The sequence below is a fragment of the Anas platyrhynchos genome, chromosome 9, assembly GCF_047663525.1.
Source record: "Anas platyrhynchos isolate ZD024472 breed Pekin duck chromosome 9, IASCAAS_PekinDuck_T2T, whole genome shotgun sequence".
NCBI classification, from domain to species: domain Eukaryota; kingdom Metazoa; phylum Chordata; class Aves; order Anseriformes; family Anatidae; genus Anas; species Anas platyrhynchos.
Window position 1 is genome coordinate 11756822 of NC_092595.1, and position 20165 is coordinate 11776986.

At 45.1% G+C, this 20165-nt stretch overlaps 1 protein-coding gene across 2 annotated transcripts in view; it reads left to right on the forward strand.

The window, feature by feature from the left end:
- CCDC50 (coiled-coil domain containing 50) overlaps nucleotides 1-20165 on the forward strand; it is a 39894-nt gene that overhangs the window by 13080 nt on the left and 6649 nt on the right. The window contains exons 2-11 of one of the 2 annotated variants that reach the window (XM_027463903.3): nucleotides 1421-1483; nucleotides 2775-2904; nucleotides 7050-7140; nucleotides 9582-9699; nucleotides 13198-13902; nucleotides 16511-16617; nucleotides 17197-17241; nucleotides 17771-17875; nucleotides 18795-18874; nucleotides 19956-20053. In XM_027463903.3, the coding sequence (XP_027319704.3) occupies nucleotides 1421-1483; nucleotides 2775-2904; nucleotides 7050-7140; nucleotides 9582-9699; nucleotides 13198-13902; nucleotides 16511-16617; nucleotides 17197-17241; nucleotides 17771-17875; nucleotides 18795-18874; nucleotides 19956-20053 (1542 nt within the window). The remainder of the gene's footprint in view (nucleotides 1-1420; nucleotides 1484-2774; nucleotides 2905-7049; nucleotides 7141-9581; nucleotides 9700-13197; nucleotides 13903-16510; nucleotides 16618-17196; nucleotides 17242-17770; nucleotides 17876-18794; nucleotides 18875-19955; nucleotides 20054-20165) is intronic. The other variant, XM_027463904.3, reaches the window with a different exon arrangement.

Genomic DNA, 20165 nt, shown 5'->3' on the forward strand with positions numbered 1-20165 from the left:
ACCTACTTAAAAGTTAGGTTCCTGGCATTCTTCTGGTGTCAAAGTCTTGTGGTTGTTGAGTGGGCATTAGATCTGTGATTTGTTTTTTCTGCAGTTGCCTTAACAATTCCCAAACTCTTGCTGGGGGAGAGCAGTCCTGGGACCTGTGGCAAAGCCCTGGGAAAGCTGGTGGAGCCCCTGGGTACAGTGTGAGAGCACTGGGGGTAACGGTGCCAGGCGAGGTGCTTCCTTGGAACGTGGGTTGTGCCAAACACACCCGATTTCAGGCTGCAGGATTTAGCCAGGACGAGTTCTTGCTACAGCAGTGTCTTACGCTCAAGCCACCGAAGCCTCTGTCATTGAACTTTGTGTGTTAGGTACTTGTGTGCAGTGTGTGTGTTACCTGTGAGTACACGTCGGCTGAGTTCAGGGCTGTTTCTAGCATGATTGCACAGCAATCAGTGCTACTTCCAGTGCCATTTGGCACTTTCATCCTCAGGTCAGAGTAAATACGAGGTTGTTAGGCATTTGTGACGACTCGTACCAGAGGTGGGGTGTGTTTGCATAGCTGTCTGTATCGCTAACTTGGCTCGCTTCAGGCACGCTGAGCTCTAGAAGAGGCACGTGAGGAGGGACGTAGCTGGGCATGAGGAATGCAGGTTCAAAGTCTGCATGGTGAGAGCAGAGGCTCTGGAAAGGCTGCAGGGGATGAGCAGCCTGGCAGTGCTGGGCTTTCCAGTGCTGCACGGAGCACAACAGGGAGCTGCGGGCCCTGGGCACTGACCTGCCTCTGGTTTGAGCAGGGGAGTGTCTGTTTTTGCAGGAGCAACGCGAGGGCTCTCAGTACATGCCTGCCATCTGTGCTTAAAGCTGATGGAGCTTATAGGAGATGACTGTAAAGTGATTCCTGAGCCAGCCGAAATGCCTTGCAGGGAGAGCTGTGGAGCTCAGTCTGCTCTGCTCCTCGGAGGTGGTAGTGTGCACGTGTCCTCGTGCAGGGAAAATCCTAGCCTCCAGCTCTAACCTGGCAAAGGAAGCCACAGGAAGCACAAATGCTGGAGCTTGGGTTTAGCTGAAAGCACTCAGTGTGGGTGTGGGTGTAAATGGGGGTGGCTGAGTGGTGTGCAGGGTTTTGTACACGTGGTCTGATACAGTGGTGGCACGGGGCACTTCTGGGCTTAAGCTAATGCTCAGGTGGAGGGGAAGGTGAAGACCTGTAGTGCACAGAGGGACAGAAAATAAGGGTGTGGAAAAATAGCTGCAAGTGCAGGAGGGTGAAAAAAATCAGGTGCAGACCTCAGCTGGTGGGCGAGAAGTGTGTCTGTAATCTGCGTATATATACTTTTCTGACCCCCCGCATCTCTCTCGATGGCTTTGGTGTACTTTTTTTTTTCCCTTCACCCCCTGATCCTAATTCTTTTGGCTTTGTTTCCCTGTACAGTGTGTCGAGACTTTGCTGTTCTGGAAGATCATACCTTGGCCCATAACTTGCAGGAACAAGAGAGTAAGTAACAATGCTTGGCACAAACTGAAGGAAATTTGTCCCAGCAGATAGTTGGTTTTGTTGGTTTTGCTAAGAACGGTCCTCCCTGCTTTTATTTGTTATTCTTTCTAATGGAGTCTGGAGTACCATTATTACTCTATTTGCTGTCTTATAACACTACTCCATGCTCTCCCCCAGCATACATTGCACCCTAGAGATATTAGAAAATTGTATACATGAAATGCAACTCTCCTTTAAAGTTGAGTTTGTTTATGCTGTTTATAATAAGATTGTATGTGGGAGTGCACTTGAGGCTTCGCTGCTGTGCGAGGTTTTTAGAAATGACTAGCAATTTTGGAAACTACAGATTTTATAGGCTGACATGAGGCACTGCCAGAAGAAACCTGTTCATTTACTTCTTTCAGAATTGCTAGTGCCTGCCTTCAGAAAGGAGGCTTTCTTTAAGGTCTTTTTGAGGTAGGGCAGCTGAATGCTACAAGGATTTTTTTAAAAAAAAAAAAAAAAAAAAAAAGGTGGTGGGGTGGGGAGAGTACAGCCAGGGACTTCAGAGTGCCTGGTGATTTTTACATGGGGTATGTTTGCATTACAGTTTGAGGTGTGGTGGCCTCTCTAATCTGTTTTGCAGTGTGCCAGCCCCGTTGGTGTGTACGGTACAAGGTGCTAATGCTGTCCCAGCTGCTCCTGGAGTGTGCAGGTTGCACTGAAGTGCCCTTGCTGCTGGAACCTGAGAACACCGAGCTAAAGCTGGCTCTCAGCTGCAGCCCTTGTAGCCATGTTTTCTTGCAGGCAGTATCCATGTATGGTAAAGGACTCGCTGTAGTATTCAGTTGCTCTGTTGCTAAATATAAAGGTAGTGAGGTTCTGGAACCTATTATATAAAGAGGGAGAGGAGTTCCTGTCTCTAGAGGTTCTTGAGAAGAAATTATGGAAGCATCCATCTGAAGTGGTTTAGGTTCAGCTCATCCTCACTGTGTTCTAGTGGTCTCTTTCAGACCACTTTATTAATCAAGGATAATTTCCTGTGACCAGGAAATGAAGTTCAAAGCCTAAAGAGAATTCCCTCTAAATCTGTATGCAATTAATACATGTAAATCTTGTTTTAGTAACAGGCATGTATATGCAGCCCCCTCGGTGTTGAAATGAGATCATCTCAAGTTCCTTCCCCACCTGTAGAGATATTACATGGAAAACTCTACCTTTCTAGCTTGGAATATCCCTCTCCCTTGTTTCATCTTAACACCATGAAGTTCTTCAGGCTGATCCTGGGGTTCTTGTCTATGTTTATTTCCAGTTGAGCATCACTTGGCAACAAACATTCAACGTAATCGTCTGGTGCAGCATGACTTGCAGGTGGCCAAGCAACTGCAAGAGGAGGAGGATCTGAAGGCACGTGCTCAAATCCAGAAGCGCCAAAAAGACCTGTGAGTTGGGGATGGAGCTGTTTCAGTGTTCATCCCATTTGATCAGAGAACTGAAAGCAGTTGCTTTGTTTCAAGCTGACTGATGGTATGTGGGGTCCAGGTTGATCAGTCTTTTGCCTTTGATTATCTGTTGCTGTGAAAGCATTGATACTGGGCTCCGGCACAGAGTAGCGAGGACAGAAGTTGACACTAGTGCTTTTCTCTTCCTTTTTCTCTCACTTGAGCTGTGCAATGTGTGAGAAGTTATAAAGTGGCTGTGTGACAGGGCTTAGTCAGATCACAATGACGAGAGACAGCAGCATGCTTTCTGATGGGGCTCCCTGCAAAAGCAGGGTCTGCTAGGCAGGATACATGTCCCAGCTGCTGCACCACATCCCGACTTGTATCTTGCTCTGTGATGCCACCCATCAGATGCAGTCGGTGGTAGATCACAAGCCCTGGGTGGTTCATCTGGCAGAGATGGTGATGGCGTAGAAGAGCTCTGTATTGCAGATGTGTGTGATGCAGGACTGGCTTCAAAGGAGCTGCTCATAAAAGATTTGAAGGGCTGGGACGTGACAAATCGGCCCGTTTTCAGAGTTATAAGCACACGCAGAAGGTATGCGTGCATCTCTGAAGTCTGTGCTTTATTTCAATAGCTTTATCTTCGTTAGCGATTAGAGATGTGAGCATGTAAGTGACAACATAAAAATTAGCTCTGTGTGACCGAGATGATTCCTTTTTGATGCTTGCTGGGAACTGCAAACAGTTTTATTGTTGGAGGACTTTGCAAAATGAGATTTGCTAACTTTGTGAGCCAAGTTACAGGCAGAACTGCTGATGCAAAATGTTATGTCAGCAGAAGTCCTGCTCCTGAAAGCATGAGCTTTTCTGCAAGAACAGTGCTTTAAAAAATAAATAAAGGGGAGAGGGGGGCAGAGGCAGGTTGGAAGCATCCTTTTGTAACTGGATCTGTTTCTTCCTCAATTCTTTGTACGTTCCCACTTTTCCTTGTGTAAGATCAGTGTGTACTGACACCAAAATGATTCTCACTGTTCTTGTGTACTGTAGGACAATCTGACGCTGCAAGGTGATGGTGGAATGATGAGGCAGAACTGGGTGGTCTCTTTGGAAACAGGGAGCATAAAAAAGCTCTTCAAACTTAAGAGCTTTTTTCTTTGTCTTTCAACTCCTAGATTCTCTTAGGAAAAAAAAAAGTGAAGATAAACAAGAATAGAAATAACTTTTTTTCTCTTTAAGAATTCAGGGAAGCATCAAACCTTTTTTATTTTTTTCATGCTTCTTTAAAAGCATCTCTCACATCTAGCAGAGCAGCCTGCATGCTGCCAAGTGTAGTAGCAAGGTTGCTAAAATAACTGTCTGAAACACTGAAAATACGCTTTCCTTGTTTTGTTCCTGGTGCCATAATGATTCTGTTACACTAATGTGAACGGTTCCTTTGAGCAGTCCCCTTAAACCCTTTTATTTTTTCTCATCTGGCAACAATTACTTGCTACAGCCAGTGTGAATGGGAGCTTTCTGATCAGTGACACTTTAATTTTTTTTTTCTAAGCTGATGTAGGGTTTCCTTGACACTAACATCCCTGGCTGCCCAGGAATGAAGGACACGTCGGTGCAGTGTTCAGGGCTGGTGATGTTTATACTGCTCTGGCTGATTCCTGGGGACTGCTGGGCGCTTGAATTCACACCAGAGAAACTAGAGGACAAGAAGAGCTGCCAAAGTTCTTTAACCTTGTGCTTATGTTCAAGTCAAGTTGAAAGATTTGCCTATGTTCAATAACTAATCAAGTCTTAGTATTTAATTACCACTGAGCAACAAAAAACAAAATGCAATCCTCTGCTCGGTGTTTCGAAAGAACTTGATATGGAGTATTCCAAGATGCATGTCATCAGAAAGTGCTTCTGCTTGTGCATTATTCCTGGTGTTCTTTGCTGTGAATGGAGAGGCAGTGACCTTACTGCCTTGCCTCTGGAAGACAGCCATTTGTCTCCTTGTCTGCAGCAAGATGGATTTTTAAGAATTTAGCAAGTGAGCTGGTGCTGATGAACTAAGCACGTTAGCTCTGTTCACAGCTTCCCCAAGGAATTAGAGACTCGCATCATGTTGTTGTCTGACCTTTCTGTTTTCCACTTGGATTCATGTCCTCTGAGACTGGAGTCATAACAGATCAAATGTTTTATGCACATTGCGAATCCTGGGGATCAGATTGTCATGTTCAGCTGTTTGGTTCCACTTTTATAAGGCAGGTTCCAGAAGTGGATTTGCTGACCTGTGAGCTTGTGTGCTTCTGAGAAGGTCTCAGCCTGGAGTCAAGTAAAACATACACACTCAAAAAATACAAATTTTTCTAATGAAGTTTTAAAAACTGATCTCTGAAATTGCTTGCCCACAACTGATAACTACAGCCCTACAAACACTGAAATTCATGAGTTCCTTCCAGGATGTCTCTAAGCTGTGTCAACTTATAGATATGCATAAATGTTCACAGGTGTGGTCTGGGAAAGGGAAGGAATTGTCGAATTGTGACACAGATTTGGGGTTTTCATGTGTTTGAGGAAGGGGATATAAGCGACATGCAGTGCTCAATTGCAGGTCTGTTTCTGAAGAGCAGTTGACAGAAATCAAGAAGCTTCTTTTCCCCCCTCCTGTTTCATGTTCGTTTTCTTTCTGTAGGACAAATTTAGATGTTTCTTGGAGGCATTTCTTTTCTAACCATTCTTCTTGCAGTGTCCTTCCCCCCCTAAGCCACCTACCCACTCCTTCCACATCGGTTGTTCTTCGTTTCCCGTAAAAGAAGCCTGTGTTGTGCCACTAATTGCTCCAGCAATGCTGCTTCTCTGTTCTGCTGCTGAAAGTGCTTGTCTAAGCTCACTTTTTTAATTTCATCAGCTCTTGTCCTAGATTTCTTTCCAGTCCTTTGCCTCCGAGGTTGCCAGGTCATTTATGCCCTGATCCTTGCTCAAGGCCAGAACAAGTGCTTCAGCCCATAGCGCTGCTGTGTAACTTCGATATAGTTGAACTTGCTTCTCTTGAAATATCTGCTTGACTTCCATAAAATGCCCTTAGTAGTCCTCCCATCACCTGTCTGATCGCTGCCAGCATATTCTTCAACATTTTGTCTTCTAATAAAGCAGTCTCTGCCTGTTGTTATCCCCATTTTCATCTCCTTCTATGCCTTACCTTCCAGCAGTCTTGATTGCAGAGATATCTGGGATTGATATGACCTGTTCAGAGCAAACCTTTGGCTTAATTTCAACAGTGCTGAAGGAGAGGGATCTTAATCTTTCTTCTCAAATCCCCCAGCACTTTTCTGGATTAGCTTTAAGAACACCTTGGCCATCGTTCCAGCCTGTTTGCTGGGCATCAGTGCATGCAGCTGAGTATTGCACAATTCTTGCAGATGCTTTCTGTGTGACGCTCCAGAAATATATTCTTCGTGGTCTACCCACACAGATGAAAGTGATTTCATGTCTCAATTACTCTGTTATGTTTCTCTGTCCCCGGTTAATACAGTCTTGTGCTACTCCTGCATCCGCAGTGGTACTGTGACGATTGCCTCCCACCCCTCGTTTTGATGCATATTGCTCTTTTGCCTCTTGACACTGCCTCTGCTCTTGTATCTCGGTGGCATTTCTCATTCATTACTGAACTGCCACCTCCAGCCTCCGCTTGGCCTACATACTGCATTTGGTATAAGCATTTCTGCACTTTCTCTTTCTTGGCTTTCACATCAAAAACACTTCCTAGAAATATCTGTGTTAACCTTACCCCTAAACCCTCCTTATGCACCACACATACAAATACTCCGCAGCAGTATTAGACTGCTGTTTGCAAAGATGAGCATGCGCTGCCTTGGCCTGCCTTGTCTTACTGTTCCTATCTCCTTTCTTAGTATCTTGCCTAAGAACCTGTTTTCTCTTGCTTTTTACTTTGATTGTGAGTGTCTTAGGACCTATTTTCTAAATTTGTCCAGCATAAGTAGAGGGAGACTCGGTTCCTGGTGAAGATTCATTTACTCTGCACTACTGCTAAGTAATAACTCTTCTGTGTAAATTGGATGCCTTCTTTTAGCTTTTATCTCTCTTTCCAGGCTGACTGATGTCTGACTTCAGCTGCTTATAATCCTTGTTTCCTTGTCTTTTAGAGAACGACAGGACTCGGAGATCGCTCAGGAAATCCAAGTGAAGCTGGTATTTGAAGCAGAGCAGCGACGCAGGCAGGAGGAAAAAGATGAGGTAACCTTTAAAGCTGCAAAGATGGCAGGGCTATTCATAGCAGTTATTTTGGGACAGGCATTTCTCAGTCAGTAGCCACAGGAGCTGGCTTGCATGGTGTTAGTCCTGGTCCTCGTGGATCTCAACGTGCACAGAGCTTTCAGGGAGCCCTGTTATGGAGATAAGATACAGTCATGGTTTTCATGATCAAGGGGGTTGTTGATGGCAGTCACCTTGCTAACAAAGAAAAAGCAAGTAGTAGTAGGTATTGTTGAAGCATTCATTGCTGTGGTGTCACAGTAATTGTTTATACAGTCTGAGATATTCCTTCTCAAATGCAAGAAGACAGCTACTACGTCTGTAACAATCCTGGGTCAGAATTGCTTTGTTATTTGATGCAAAGACTTAAGTAGGATCTTTAGCCCAGCTGTCTACTTCTGGCTTCTCCCTTACCTTCCTTCATTTTCAGATTAATTTTTACAGCCTGAACACCCTGTTACAGATAATTGCTAGCAGATTCCTTTTGTGACTGAAGAATATTGCCCTGCTGCTCTTGCCTGAGAATGGTCGGTGTGGTCTGTCTGTGGCCTTCAAAGGATTTGGCTTGTTGATCACTTCATTGTGTACCAGATTGGGTTTTTGGGAGACATATTCCTCCTATCTGTGACTGTTTGAACATGGAGTGTGGCCCCATATTTGATTAGATAGGTCCCCAAGATGTCTAGATAGTCTCATGATGCTGAAGAGGCATCTAGTGGCATTTTCTCTATAGGAAGAACTTGAACAAAAGGCTGTTTCTTTGAAGAACCTGAAATAAGAATTAGTCTGTAAGTGACAGATGCATTGGTTTGCTTGTTCAAGACCTCATTTTCTTCTTGGACCTTTATGTCCAAACAAGTACTGAAAGGCTGGCCAGGAGGTCTTCAGAGGTTCTTGTGGTAATGCTAGTAGGAGGAACACCGGCTAAAGGATTTGTGCTGTAAACGTGACCAGCTATGTTATTTTTCTGGGGAAAGTGGGGGGGATGCAATACTGCTTGGGCTGGCTCTGGTAATCACACAGCTTTAAGCAGAGAGATTTTGGGATGTCAGCATTCTGATACCAGGAGTGGCCAGCAGTGTTGTGCCACCACTGGGCAGCGTTTGGGCAGATCCAGCCAGATGTGCAGGGTTTTTAAATAAAGTGCTCGGTCCACCTGCTTACAGGTTCAGTTTGTCAGCAATGGCTTATGCGGATTTGCAAGTCCTGAACTGTCTCAATCCTGGAGATAATGTTCTTAAGCCCATGTATTTATAGACTTGCTCTACTTGTTAGAGTTTAACTGTGCTGAGGGAAGGAAACTTTGTGGTAAAGAGCCTGTGGTGTTCCAAGGTCCCTGACAATTTTGTTTACTGTACAGATCCGATCTGAATCCTGAAATAACAGCTTGCATTTGAACATCCATCCACTATCCTCCAGTGCTGGCTTTGCTTTTGGAAGGTTTTTTCTGACTTTGTATTTCACTGATAGCTCTTTAGCCTGCAACATATGTTCTACGTGAACAGCTTCATAAGCCCTGAGGTCTAGGGAGGCTTAAATGAATACTACCCTAGGGTAAGCTTGACCTGCTGGTAGCATCTTCCAGCTTCTCTTCTTTGCTTCGGACTGGCTCCTCTGACTTGCAAGCTTCTGGGCCCTGAGTGAGCAAGCCCCAAAGAGCTGTTTACTATTGCTAGGCCTTGTTGAACCATTAGTCATCTTGAAAGAAAATCAATTAAGAAAATGGAGTGCTGTTCTCTTTGATGGCATGTCTACCAAAACTGTGACAGAAGATAAACAGCCTACAGTTCCCACAGCACTCCTGTGGTGTCTGTAGCTCCTCTCTCCCTAACAGCCCATTCGATTTTTCTTTCCTTCAGCCTCTGTCAAAGTGATGCATCTCCCTACTTGGCATCCTGCAGTCCCTGTAAATTACACCTGGTTTGAAGTGAGTTCACTGGCAGGTTTAGGAAGTCCTTTCAGTCAGAAGAGCCTTCAGCTAGAAGAGAGTCTTTGCCTGGGTATTTTTCCTTGGCTGGTGGAGTTGAGGAGAGAGGTCCAGCACGCCACTTGTGTGAACATGTTATGCTCTTATCTTACAACCAAGATGCTGCTGGAAGCCTGAGTTTGCCCAAGAAATTTCTCCTGTCCCTCTTCGGTCATTAGGGCTTTGCAGGATTGCATGCAGATAGATGAGAAACCTGCAAGTTGTTTGTAAGTTCAGTGGTGGGCCTGGAGGAGGTCGTGTGCTGATTGCTGAGGTAGCCTTTTATGTCAGCCACATAGGTGGGAGCCCTTCTAGCATGTGGTTTGAATTCAAGAGTAACCCTGTCACTGATGTGTCTGGAAAACAAAGCTGAGGATTTTTAGAGTTGTATTTTAATAAAAGAATCTGGAGATGGTTTTTAGGGGAAGGTAATGACTGTTTTCTTCAATCTCTGTAGGACATTGCCCGTCTCCTACAACAGAAAGAACTGCAGGAGGAAAAAAAGCGTAAGAAGCACTACCCAGAATCCCAGGGACACAAGATGTATGAAGATAGCTATTATTCAGAAAATGGAGGTAAGTTCTTCCTTCATAAAGTGTCAAGATCATGGTATTATAGGCGAACCTGGTGATCTAGCAGCTTAGTTAGGGAGATTTCCATTACTTGCATTCAGTACTGTAGCATTGCATAAATTTCCAGGGCCAGGATCTAACTTCATTCTAGAGTCAGGAACTACTTGGAAAAATACAATCACTGAGGGTACTGATAAGTCACAGTTATTTCTGCGTAATGCTGCAAGTGTGTAGAGGAGAAATGCAGACACAATTCTACACTTGGAACAGTTTCTCTTTGAATGTGTGTGCTCATCTGTGATGCTGGCACTGGTACGTGCACAAAGGAATAAATGCTGGTTCATGGAACAGCCTTTCAAAAATAACTTCTTGCAGGTATGTATCCAAGCCCTAAAATTAGCACAACTGCTTTGAATGACTTACTGAATAACAAGGTCATCTCCACAGAATGTCTTTGCTGCAGTTCTCATCTGGGACTGTATTTTGTGAAGAATATATGACCCACAGCACTGCATTGCTTTCTTTTGGGTGTCTTTAATGATCAAATACAGACTTTCTGTAAATTGGGAGCAGAGAATCAGAGTGTGTTTAATTACGCAGTAATGTGGGGATTGCTTTGCTGTGCACTGGTGGTGGTTCTTGTGTTCTTGCTTCAAAATGTATGTGGTGGGGTGGAGACAGGCTGATTTTGATTAACAGATTGTGAAGATGAAGATCAAACCTCTTAATTCTTGCTTTAACATCCATACTACTGGCAATTTTAAACATCTTTATATGAACTCAGACATAAAATATTTTAGTTCCAATTGGGAACAAGTTCAAGGAAGGCCAAGAAAATGCGCAGCACAAAGTGCAAAACCATAACTAGGTGGAAACTTCATGGCCCCAAGTTCTGGTATGTGTGCAGAGCTGAAAAAGACTTATCTGAGAGGTCTATGGCCAACACATGCTTTAATTTTTCAGAATTAAATGGGTTATGTCTCTGAAAAAATACAGTATAGGTAAAAGTGTTGCCAGGCAGAGGTGGTATGACAGGATGGATTTTTTTTTTTTATAACAGAAAGCAGCTGACAGAAATCTATGATTCTCTGAACTTTTTCTGTTATGGATTTGAAAAGCAGGATATCTTGTGGGTCTAACTTTTCTTCCTGCTGTAATCTGTAGTTTTGGAGGTGAGGTGGAAGGCACTTTTTGCATGACCATTTATAGTAGTGCTGTTCTTGATCCTTGTTCCTAAAATAAATAAATAAATAAATAAAAATAGAAAGAACGAAAGAACTGAAGTGGATTTTGATGTCTGGACCATCTAGTACATTGATCTGAAACCTCATAAATACTGGGGCACCATTCGATTAGACTTCAGCTTGTTACTTGTGAACTTATACTCAAAAGAAAAGCTCTTGCTTTGTTTGGGTTTTAGCCTGTCTTGACTGAATAAAAATTAATCCATATCCAGGAGGAGCGTGGATTAGGGTTATTACTTGAGAGCAAACCGAGCTTTTTAAAGAGTGGAAAAATAAACGTGAAAGAAAGCCGAGTTCCTCCCAGAAGTGTCTGTGCCATGAAAAACACTTCTGTATTCGCTTAGTCACTTGCTGCTTGAGAGAGTAACACCAGGACCTAAAGAGTGTTTACTTGGCCCCTGCAGAAGGTGCTGCAGGAACCAGTGCCTGCTGAGGAGTTAACTGCCCTGAGATACCCCAAAAACAAATGTCCCGCTTAGGCTGTCTAGCATGATTGTGTTTCCTGCGTCGATCCTTTCCCAACGCAGCTATGCTTTGCTCTTTCATAATCTCCTCTCCATGCTGATGTATATATTGAGCTTATTGTAAATGACAAAATTGAGCTAATTTTAGACCCTTGTTAATATTATTTTAAAAAATAAATAATCCTGACTCTTGCTTTTGGGTTCTGGTGTCTGTTGTTCAGTAAGTCTCTTAAATTGTTTCATTGGATATAACTATTCTGTAAATCATGCGCACAATCTAAAACTGAACAGAAAAACCTGCCAGTTAACAGGAACTGCTGTGGTTACTCTTACAGTTCTTGGACTCTTAAAAATATATCTATTCCGGATAAGTCACACAAACAAAACCCATTTGTTTTCGAGATAGGTTTTCAGTAGGCTCTATTTTTGCTGGCTCAGAAAGGCTTTTTTTTTCTGAATAGTATGACTTGAAGGGAACATTCAGTTTTTGGGTGGCTTTTTTGTTTTGTTTTCTTACTTCTGAAACTTGGATGATTGTAGGGAAGGCAGAGCTATTTATGAGGACAGAATGAAGCTCAGGTGCAGTGAAATATAGTAAATATTTTAAGATGCTATAAAAACTCTTAGCAATGGAGAAGGAAAGTCTTACCCCTGCTCTTTGTATGATTCTGTTTGCAATCAGCCTCTGCTTCAAGGAAATTTCTTCTTCACTTTGAAAAGCTGCTGTAGAGATAATAGTTCACTCAGTGCAATGATTTTTCTTATCAAATAAGTTGATTGAGATTAAATTAATTAGCAGGTTGTATACAGGAAGCCTTCTGCATCTTCATAGTTGTGGAGGTTTTGTTACTGAAACTAAAGCAAAGAAAATTTCCATGTGCTTTCTGAAAAGCACAGAGGAAACAACCCCGCTAAGCCGCTGAGTAAGCGGCTTTTCCAGCAACACTGCTGAGGTCAGGAGCTTGACTTTTGTGAAATCTTATCCTGCCTTTAAGTTTCCGTAGTCCTTTCTGCAGACAGTCTAAACTTCTGTTGATGCAGTAAGTGCAGGCCCCGAAACTCCTGAGTCTTCAAGAGATGTGGTGGGAAGTGTACGGATGCTGCAGCTATCCGTCATATCTTTTTAAAATTAATAATAAAAAATGCTGTCCCACCCCTCTCTCTTCTTACTCAAAAAAGTGGGTCTTTCCCCATGTTCAGTTGAGGCTGTTATTTCTGGGGAATAACCCTGGGGTTAAAGCCAGGGCAAGGCGTGGGTGCTCATAAACCAGGCTCCAACACAGCCCTCTGCTCGGAGCCTCCTGGCCTTGCCTCCGTTTTGTACTCTCCATTGTAAGCCCCTTTCTCATCAGAAATCCAATATCCTCCAGCAGTGACAGGAGACAAGTTGCTCTGCTCTCTGTTTTGTTTTGTTTTGTTTTGTTTTGTTTTGTTTTAAAAAAAAAATCCCAAATGGCATCAGTAAAAGTCCTTAATCTTCACAGTGGCTCCTCCTTGCCTTAGGAGTTGCTTGGACACACTTTGGGGCTGCACCTGTGCTTTCTGCTTCAACCCCTTTGCCTCCTGTGCTGCCCTGGTTCAGTCCGGGCTGCCGCTTCTCTCTGTCTCCTGTTATACCCTACAAGTGTTATATCCCTGTTATTTTCTGTGTAGCCCCACTGCACTTTACCTGCATTTCCAGCTTACACTTGCGTCAGGCTTCCTTCATCTGCTTGCTGTAATTGTGGCCTCATTGAGCACCTATTAACCCTTTGTCACTAACCACCTCCTTGTTTGTCCCCCCTGTTGCTCAGAGCACCCCCGGGGTGATCCTCGGGAGCAGGTTTCTGAGCCTCCCAGGGCACGTGGTGATGATAGGCACGCACATCGGCAGAGAGAGCGCCACAAAGCACACTCGCCTCTGTCCGACAGAGCCTCCAAACACAGGCACGTCCCTTCAGAGGATCGTCACGGCTCTCCTCAACCAAGCGAGGCCACTGATGGCCATCGGCAGAGGCAGAAATCAGCCAGCCAGGGTGGGTCTGGGAGACCTCCCAGCCTTGACCTGGAAAGAGAGGCTGATGGTGGTGCCCATAAGCAGAGCAGCAGCTGGGAGCTGCAGGAGAGGAGGGCAGCCGGCAGGGAGAAGGCTCGGAGACCTCTCAGCCTTGACCTGGAGTCAGAGCGTGGACTCGCAGACCAGGCACGGTGCAGCAGAAAGCCAGCAAGGCAAGACCGAGAAAAGCGTCTTCCTCTTCTTGACGTGGAGCTGGAGGCCGAGCAGGAGACCTGGCGTCGGGGCGGCAGCCAGGTGGTGCGCCCTGAAAACCGTAAATCCCGCCTCTGGGGCCGCTCCTCGCACAGGACGGAGCACGACGGGAGGCTCCGGGACTCCGAATTCCAAGAAGATCATAGGAGGGGTGAGGAGAGAGACTGCAAAAGCACAGGACGCAGGAAACCTTCCCCCTCCCCACACTCGGTGAGCCGGGGAGAGGTTGGAGACTCCCAGAGAGACTCAGGTAACCAGGTGCTGGGGAAGGTGTAGGTCTGTGTGGGGACGGACCTTTGCTTGCCCCGTCCTGCTGTCTGAAATCAGTGCTGCTTCTTCTGAAGACTTTTAATCTCCAATATCATTCTGCAATGCGTACACGGTGAATCCTGCCTGGGTTTCTCTTATTTAATGAGGTTCTTTTTATCCGCTAAGACCCTCACTCTGTTTATTTCCGGACGTGTCCCCTGGTTTCAAAAGGAGTAAGAAGGTATTGTTGGAAACGGTGCCCTCGGTATCCTGTGTAAAAATTCCCTTTTATTTTCACTGATACAATTTGTGCTGTGGTTTCCTCTCGCAGAAATGGGATTTGATTTGGGATGCAAGGCTGTAAGTGAGGACACTTTGCTTAATACCAATACAAGCCAGCAATGTCCATCCAATTCCAAAAAAAAAATGTTGAAAATGTAAACGATTTTAGGCAAAGCTCACAAGTGTCCACTTGTGATATATTTTAGGATGTTCTTAACAAATTCTGTAGAAATGAACTTTTCTAGGAAACATGTACTTGAGTAGTTTTTGTTCAATAATACTTGGGGACTGGTGGCCTGTAAAATCCAGATACATCTTCCTGATTTTAAAACATGCATGGGACTGAGGGATGGCCTGTCTGTTAGATCAAGTCTCTGAACTCCCACTTTCACTGTGTATGCCACAGGGTGGGAAACTCCTGCATTATGGCATCCAGCTGGTCCTTACGTGGGTAAGGTGAGGAAGATGAAGCATGTCTGTGTTCAGAGATGCCAGGAGGATTGTTCTTTTGTTGTCTTCATGCAAAAGTTTTCTTTGGGGAAGTGGAGGGTGTTAATCGGGCCTTCATATAGTCAGTTGGTTGTGATGTGCCCTGATACATCATGGGACGGAGTGACTCGGTCTCTGATCACCCTCGTGTGGGGTCAGGGCAGCCAGATGCTCACATCCCCTTCCTGAGGGAATCGGGGCGGGCTTTGTGCTCCTGAGTGTGGGCAGAAGTGATGCGTGAGTAATGTTTATCATTGCTTTCTGACCAAATCAAGACTGGTACCAGTCTGTATAAAGCAAGCTCAGTCTTGGCTGTTCAGTGAACAATTCTGGAAACAGTTTTGCTCTTCATGGGGTCAATGGTGTATGAAAGTCTGTCAGCGAAGCTGTTCCAGTGGGGTAAAACTGTGCTTACAGTGGCCTTGGAAGCAATCTGAATAATTTAACTCTGACCAAGCTGATGCTTTTCGGTGGAGTTTGTGTGCTGGTCTGAGACTGCAGCGTTTCACAGCTTGGATCAATCAAACCCTTCTGGCAAGGCCGGGCCGTGCACTTAACTGTAACTGCCAGAAGTGCCAGAAGTTTTCTTTACATGCTAAGGTCATGTGTAAGAGGGGTGTTACTTGTTGCTTAAATGTTGCTTAAAGTCATTGGATCTGTTGACCTAAATTTAATCAGAGCAAAAAAGCAAAAATACCCCATATACCACATTTAATACCTGAAGAGATGGTATTTTCCTATTCCATGTTTTGATTCGGGGTTGATGCATGAGGTCTCTGGCCCCCAGCTTGAAGCATTTGGGATATTTGGTGGAGTACGATAGTAGTTTGTTGATAGATGCACAGAAGATAACCTATTGACCTCTAAAAACTCTTTTTTCCTTGGTCTTACCTGATCAGAAGGAAACTGATACGTGGCCCGCTAAGCTGTAATGTATTTATAATCAGTGTGCAAACATAGTGCTGGAAGCATGGAAGTTTTGAGTGAAGCTTATTTTCTGAGTTTGGGCTGGGAGAGAGACAGACAGACAGCTGGAGTATTTGTGTACCTCAGACATAAAGCAGAGAGCTCATTTAGATGTCTGAGATAGCTGAACAATACAGTTCAGGCTACAGATGGAAGGAGAAAGCATTCATTGTATGGGAATGAGATCACACATTTTGTAACGGGGATACGGGGGGGACTCCTTTGGCCTATTGCAGATAGACCATGGAGACTCTCAAAATGCAACATGTAAACCACTTGTAGGTGGTTTACCTTTAAATAAACACTTCAGAAAAAATCAAAACCGAAAAAACCTCTGTACTCAAAGCAAGAACTGAACCTTGCATGAACTCCAGAAATGTTTACATGGCTGTTTTCTCACTACGAATTGTGAAATTCGTGGGTCAGGCCAAAGCATGAAATTGTCAGAAACATTGTGTGCCTGTCCCAGACGTCTCTTGCAGCCCGCGCTGCTCCAGAGGTGTGTTTAAGGACTCTGCTGTGCTTGTAGCACATTAGGCTGCTCTCCGCTGTCTGAATCAATGGTGTGTGAAAAATCTGTGATTCAATTCCTTTGCTGGCATCACTGTGCCACTGAAAGCTGAAGCAAGAGGCATGGCTCTTGTAGCGTACAGTTGCATTTGCCTTGTAAGACGTGGTGTAACTATATGTATAGAGAAAACTTATTCTAAGGTGCGTGCTGCACCTCAAAATGTCTGCCTGGCAAGTACGCCGTAGTGGTCTGTGGTCCCCTCGAGTGGGGCTCTGCAGGAGGCTGAGGAGATGGTGGGGATTTCCTTTCTGAAGCATTTGGGAAATGGGTGAGCTGATTGTTCTCTCTCCCAATTCTGTAGGAACTAAGCTGAGGGGGATGAGGCAAGCCACTTATGATAAACCCCTAAGGGAACAGGAATTGTCTGATGCCGAGATTGCTCGGAAACTGCAAGAGGAAGAGCTCCTGGTGAGTAGAGGGGATGCATTAGTCATCTTGAAACAATTAAGGTGCTCAGTGACATCTTGAATTTGGAAACTGCTAACATGTATCTGTGACTTTTAAGACCAGGGACCTTGCTGCTGTACATTCTGGTGGTCAGCTCTGCCTCCCATAACTGCACATGCAGTGAAGGCTAGTGTAGAGCCAGTAGAGCCTTTTTTTCCTGAATTACATACCCAAAAACTAAATGGCAGGAGAGAGTGATGTTAAATGAATGCTTGCAGGCAGGTGAAGATGGCCTTTGGGCGGTATAGTTGGTGAGCTGAGAACTGAAACAGCCCAGAGCCTGTCTTGGGCTAGGGATGGGAGAAAGAGCAATGTGTTGTGGTGTGGCTTCCCGGATGGATGGGGAAAAAACTCAGCTGAAATGCCACTGTCTGGGTTATGAGGTAAATATTGAGTTAATTTAATATTATTGAGTTAATTTAATATATTTGGAGAGGATGGCAGTGTATTTGTATAGGTGCCTGCCTTGCCCAGTCGGTTGATGGGTCTTAATAATGTTAGAGGTTTTACTGTTTTGTCTCATTATTTTTTTCTTTTCAGGCCAACCAGGCAGATCAGAAGGCAGCTCAAGTGGCCCAGGATGAGGTGAGCAAGAAGCTAAATGTTTGTAGTATTTTACTTGTGGAGACTGCTAAGCCCCATTTGTCTATTCTGACCCTCTAGTTGTTTGTTTTTCCCCTTGTAGGGGAATCTCAGGCCTCCGGGGGGTGTTTCTGGCTGGTTTTCATGTTCAGGTTAGCTTAACAGGGAGTTGTGTTGCCTGTTGCAACTTTGACAAAGGAAGCGCTCTTCTTGGCTGAAGAAGAGCATCTCTTGTAACTGATCACTGTAGGAGACTATCAGAGATGCTGCAAGATGAAACCAATACTGAAGGAAAAGAAACAGGGCTGAAAGGCTCTGCAAACACAAACCAGGCAATTGGGGATCCTCTGGGCATTCAGCATGTAGTCAGTCTCACTTCTGCTCTGTCATTTGGTCCCTGATCACAGGCTCAGGTAGAATCCTGGCTTTGCACCCGTCTAACTTAGCAGTTGTCCATAGGAGAGATTTTAAACAGCTCAAACTGAGAATAGCAATACAACCTCTGACATGCTGTCTGTATTTTCCCTTTCAGGAAATTGCCCGTCTCTTGATGGCTGAGGAAAAAAAGGCTTTCAAGAAAGGGAAGGAGAGAGAAAAGTCTTCCTTTGAAAAGAAGAGGCATGATCAAGACTGGAGGGTATGTCAAGCCTCAGGAGGTCTCCCAAGTGAAATCCTATAACATTGTTCCAGAGGGAGGTGGGGGTGTGTGATGAGACCAAGAGGAAAGGTACAGACCATTGCATGCGAAGGGTCTTGCTGCCTGTTACTCAGCTGCTTCCTAAGCTTTTGGAGCCCTGTCCTTGGTTGGATACTCTTTAGACTCAGTCTCAAGTAACGTATGCCTTAGACTGTGGCCGTGGAGGCTGGTGGTGGGTGTCACAGCACCTCATGGCCTCCCTGAAGCACTGTCAGCCCTCCTGCTGCAGGACTTTTTCTCTACCGAAGTCCTTGCTGTAACAGTGAAAGCAGTAGTTGGTTCTGTTTGTTCACCACAGGTACACGGACAGCACAGCTGAGCCAATTTTATTATGAAGTAATGAGTATATCGAGCCTAGGCTAGGTTTTAGTGTAATACTGCAGGATCTTGGCTAGCCGTTGTGGAAGGTGATAAGAAACAGATTTCATAATCTGCCTTCCTAATGTGCTAAAGGAGGTGTTCTGTTAATCTTGGGGCCAGCTGGAGGTAGCTGATGTTTTCAGACTCCTTACCATGTTGGAGCAGTTGCAGCAGCACAGCTTTGTGCAGCTGGTCCCTCATGCTCAGCCGTGCTGCGTGCAGCCATTAACATGGACTGCATGCACTTGACCTCAGCTTTGGGAAGGGTACCCCAGCACTGTCCTGAATTTAGAGCAGAGCTTAAGTTTGGCTCAGCAAGGCTGAGTTTCAGTTATCATAAGTTAGTCCTGATCCTGCCATTTGCACGTGTCAGCATGCTCAGTGTGCAAAAGCTGAGCACAAAAGGGCTGTGTGGAGCTGAGGCAGTCTCGACACGCTGGCTGCTGTCTCGCAAGGCATGTGGACAGCCAGTTGAACTGCTTTTTATTCTTCTTGTCAGCATGATGCAAGTGAGTCCCCACGCTCAAGGTCAAAAGAAGGGCCTGAAACCCAGCGACACAAAGGTGACAAGTCTGTAAGGTGAGCTGAACGCGTGGCTAGTAAAACTGGGGAGATGCACTCAGGAAGCTGCACAGGAGCTGAGTCCTGGGGAGCAGTCATGGGACGGCCAGCCTGACCCACGAGGGGGTTGGCAGAGAGCAGAGCTTTTAGCATTAAAAGGAGACGTCTGGCACAGAGCTCGTGAGGTGCTCGGTGACATGCGTCACTCGCTGTGCTTGTGGCTGCTGGCCATACTGGTCTTCCTGCCTGGCGCTGACAGAGATTGATGAGCTTGTGCAGTGACATTTGTAAAATGGCAGAGAAGTACCAAGAGGGTTAAAAACAAAACAAAACTTCTGGGGATGTGAAACCAAATGTCATCTCTGGGCAGGAAGGAGTAATTGTGCTGCATTTGCACAGCTGATCCCTTGTGTCCCTGCTCCCCATTTATGCCCTGTACACTGCTGCTGTGTGTGGACACCCCACTGCAGCGTGCGTGTTGTGCTTTGGGGTGCCTCATCCCAGAAGTGATGGGAACGTGCCGTAATGCAGTGCATCTTCTGAATCGCTTTGTACCCTGGCCTGATGCTCCTGGTGTGAGACAGAATCCTGTAAGTGACCTTGGTGGTTTTGATTTCCAATCCTGATAGGAGCTTAGAAGCTTTTGTTTAATTTGCAAACAAAACAGTGAAGGTGTGCAGGTGAAGACAGATCTCATTAAAATGTTCTAGGGTGAAAGCAAGGCAAGCATTAAACTCTTTGAAACTTTTCTCTTTCCTTTTGAGTGAGGTTTGCATCAAATTTCATAATGGAAATTCTTTGTCTCCTGAAAAATTGAAACCATTATTAAATGAAAGCAGACCATGGGAAGTGCTGAACACTAAGTATTTCTCACCATATGAACAGTAACAGGCTGTGCTCAGAGGAGCTGGTCTGCAAGTGGAAAGCCCAAATCAGTTTGCTTTAAACTTGCAGGGACATACCAGTCAGCTGAGGTGATCCTTTTGCCATACTCTTGTGCCTTTTAATTTTGTTACTGTCCCATCCCGTTGTTCCTCCTGTGTCCCCCCACAATGTTCTAATGCATTTTTTTTCCCTTCTGCTGCCTTTTGTTTGGCAGGTCACAGCCTCTCCTTGATGACTTTGAACATGCTCGGTATTACACAAGCCAGTCCAGCCCCTTACGTCAGTTTTCCAAACCTGAGCACTCTCCTAAAGGTAGGAACAAGTCCACAGCTGGCCTAACACGTGGGTTATTGTGGATTGTTTTCCTCGCGTAGCCAGCCTGAAGGACAGGGTGTTTGAAAGAGGAATAGTCATAGAGGAGGAA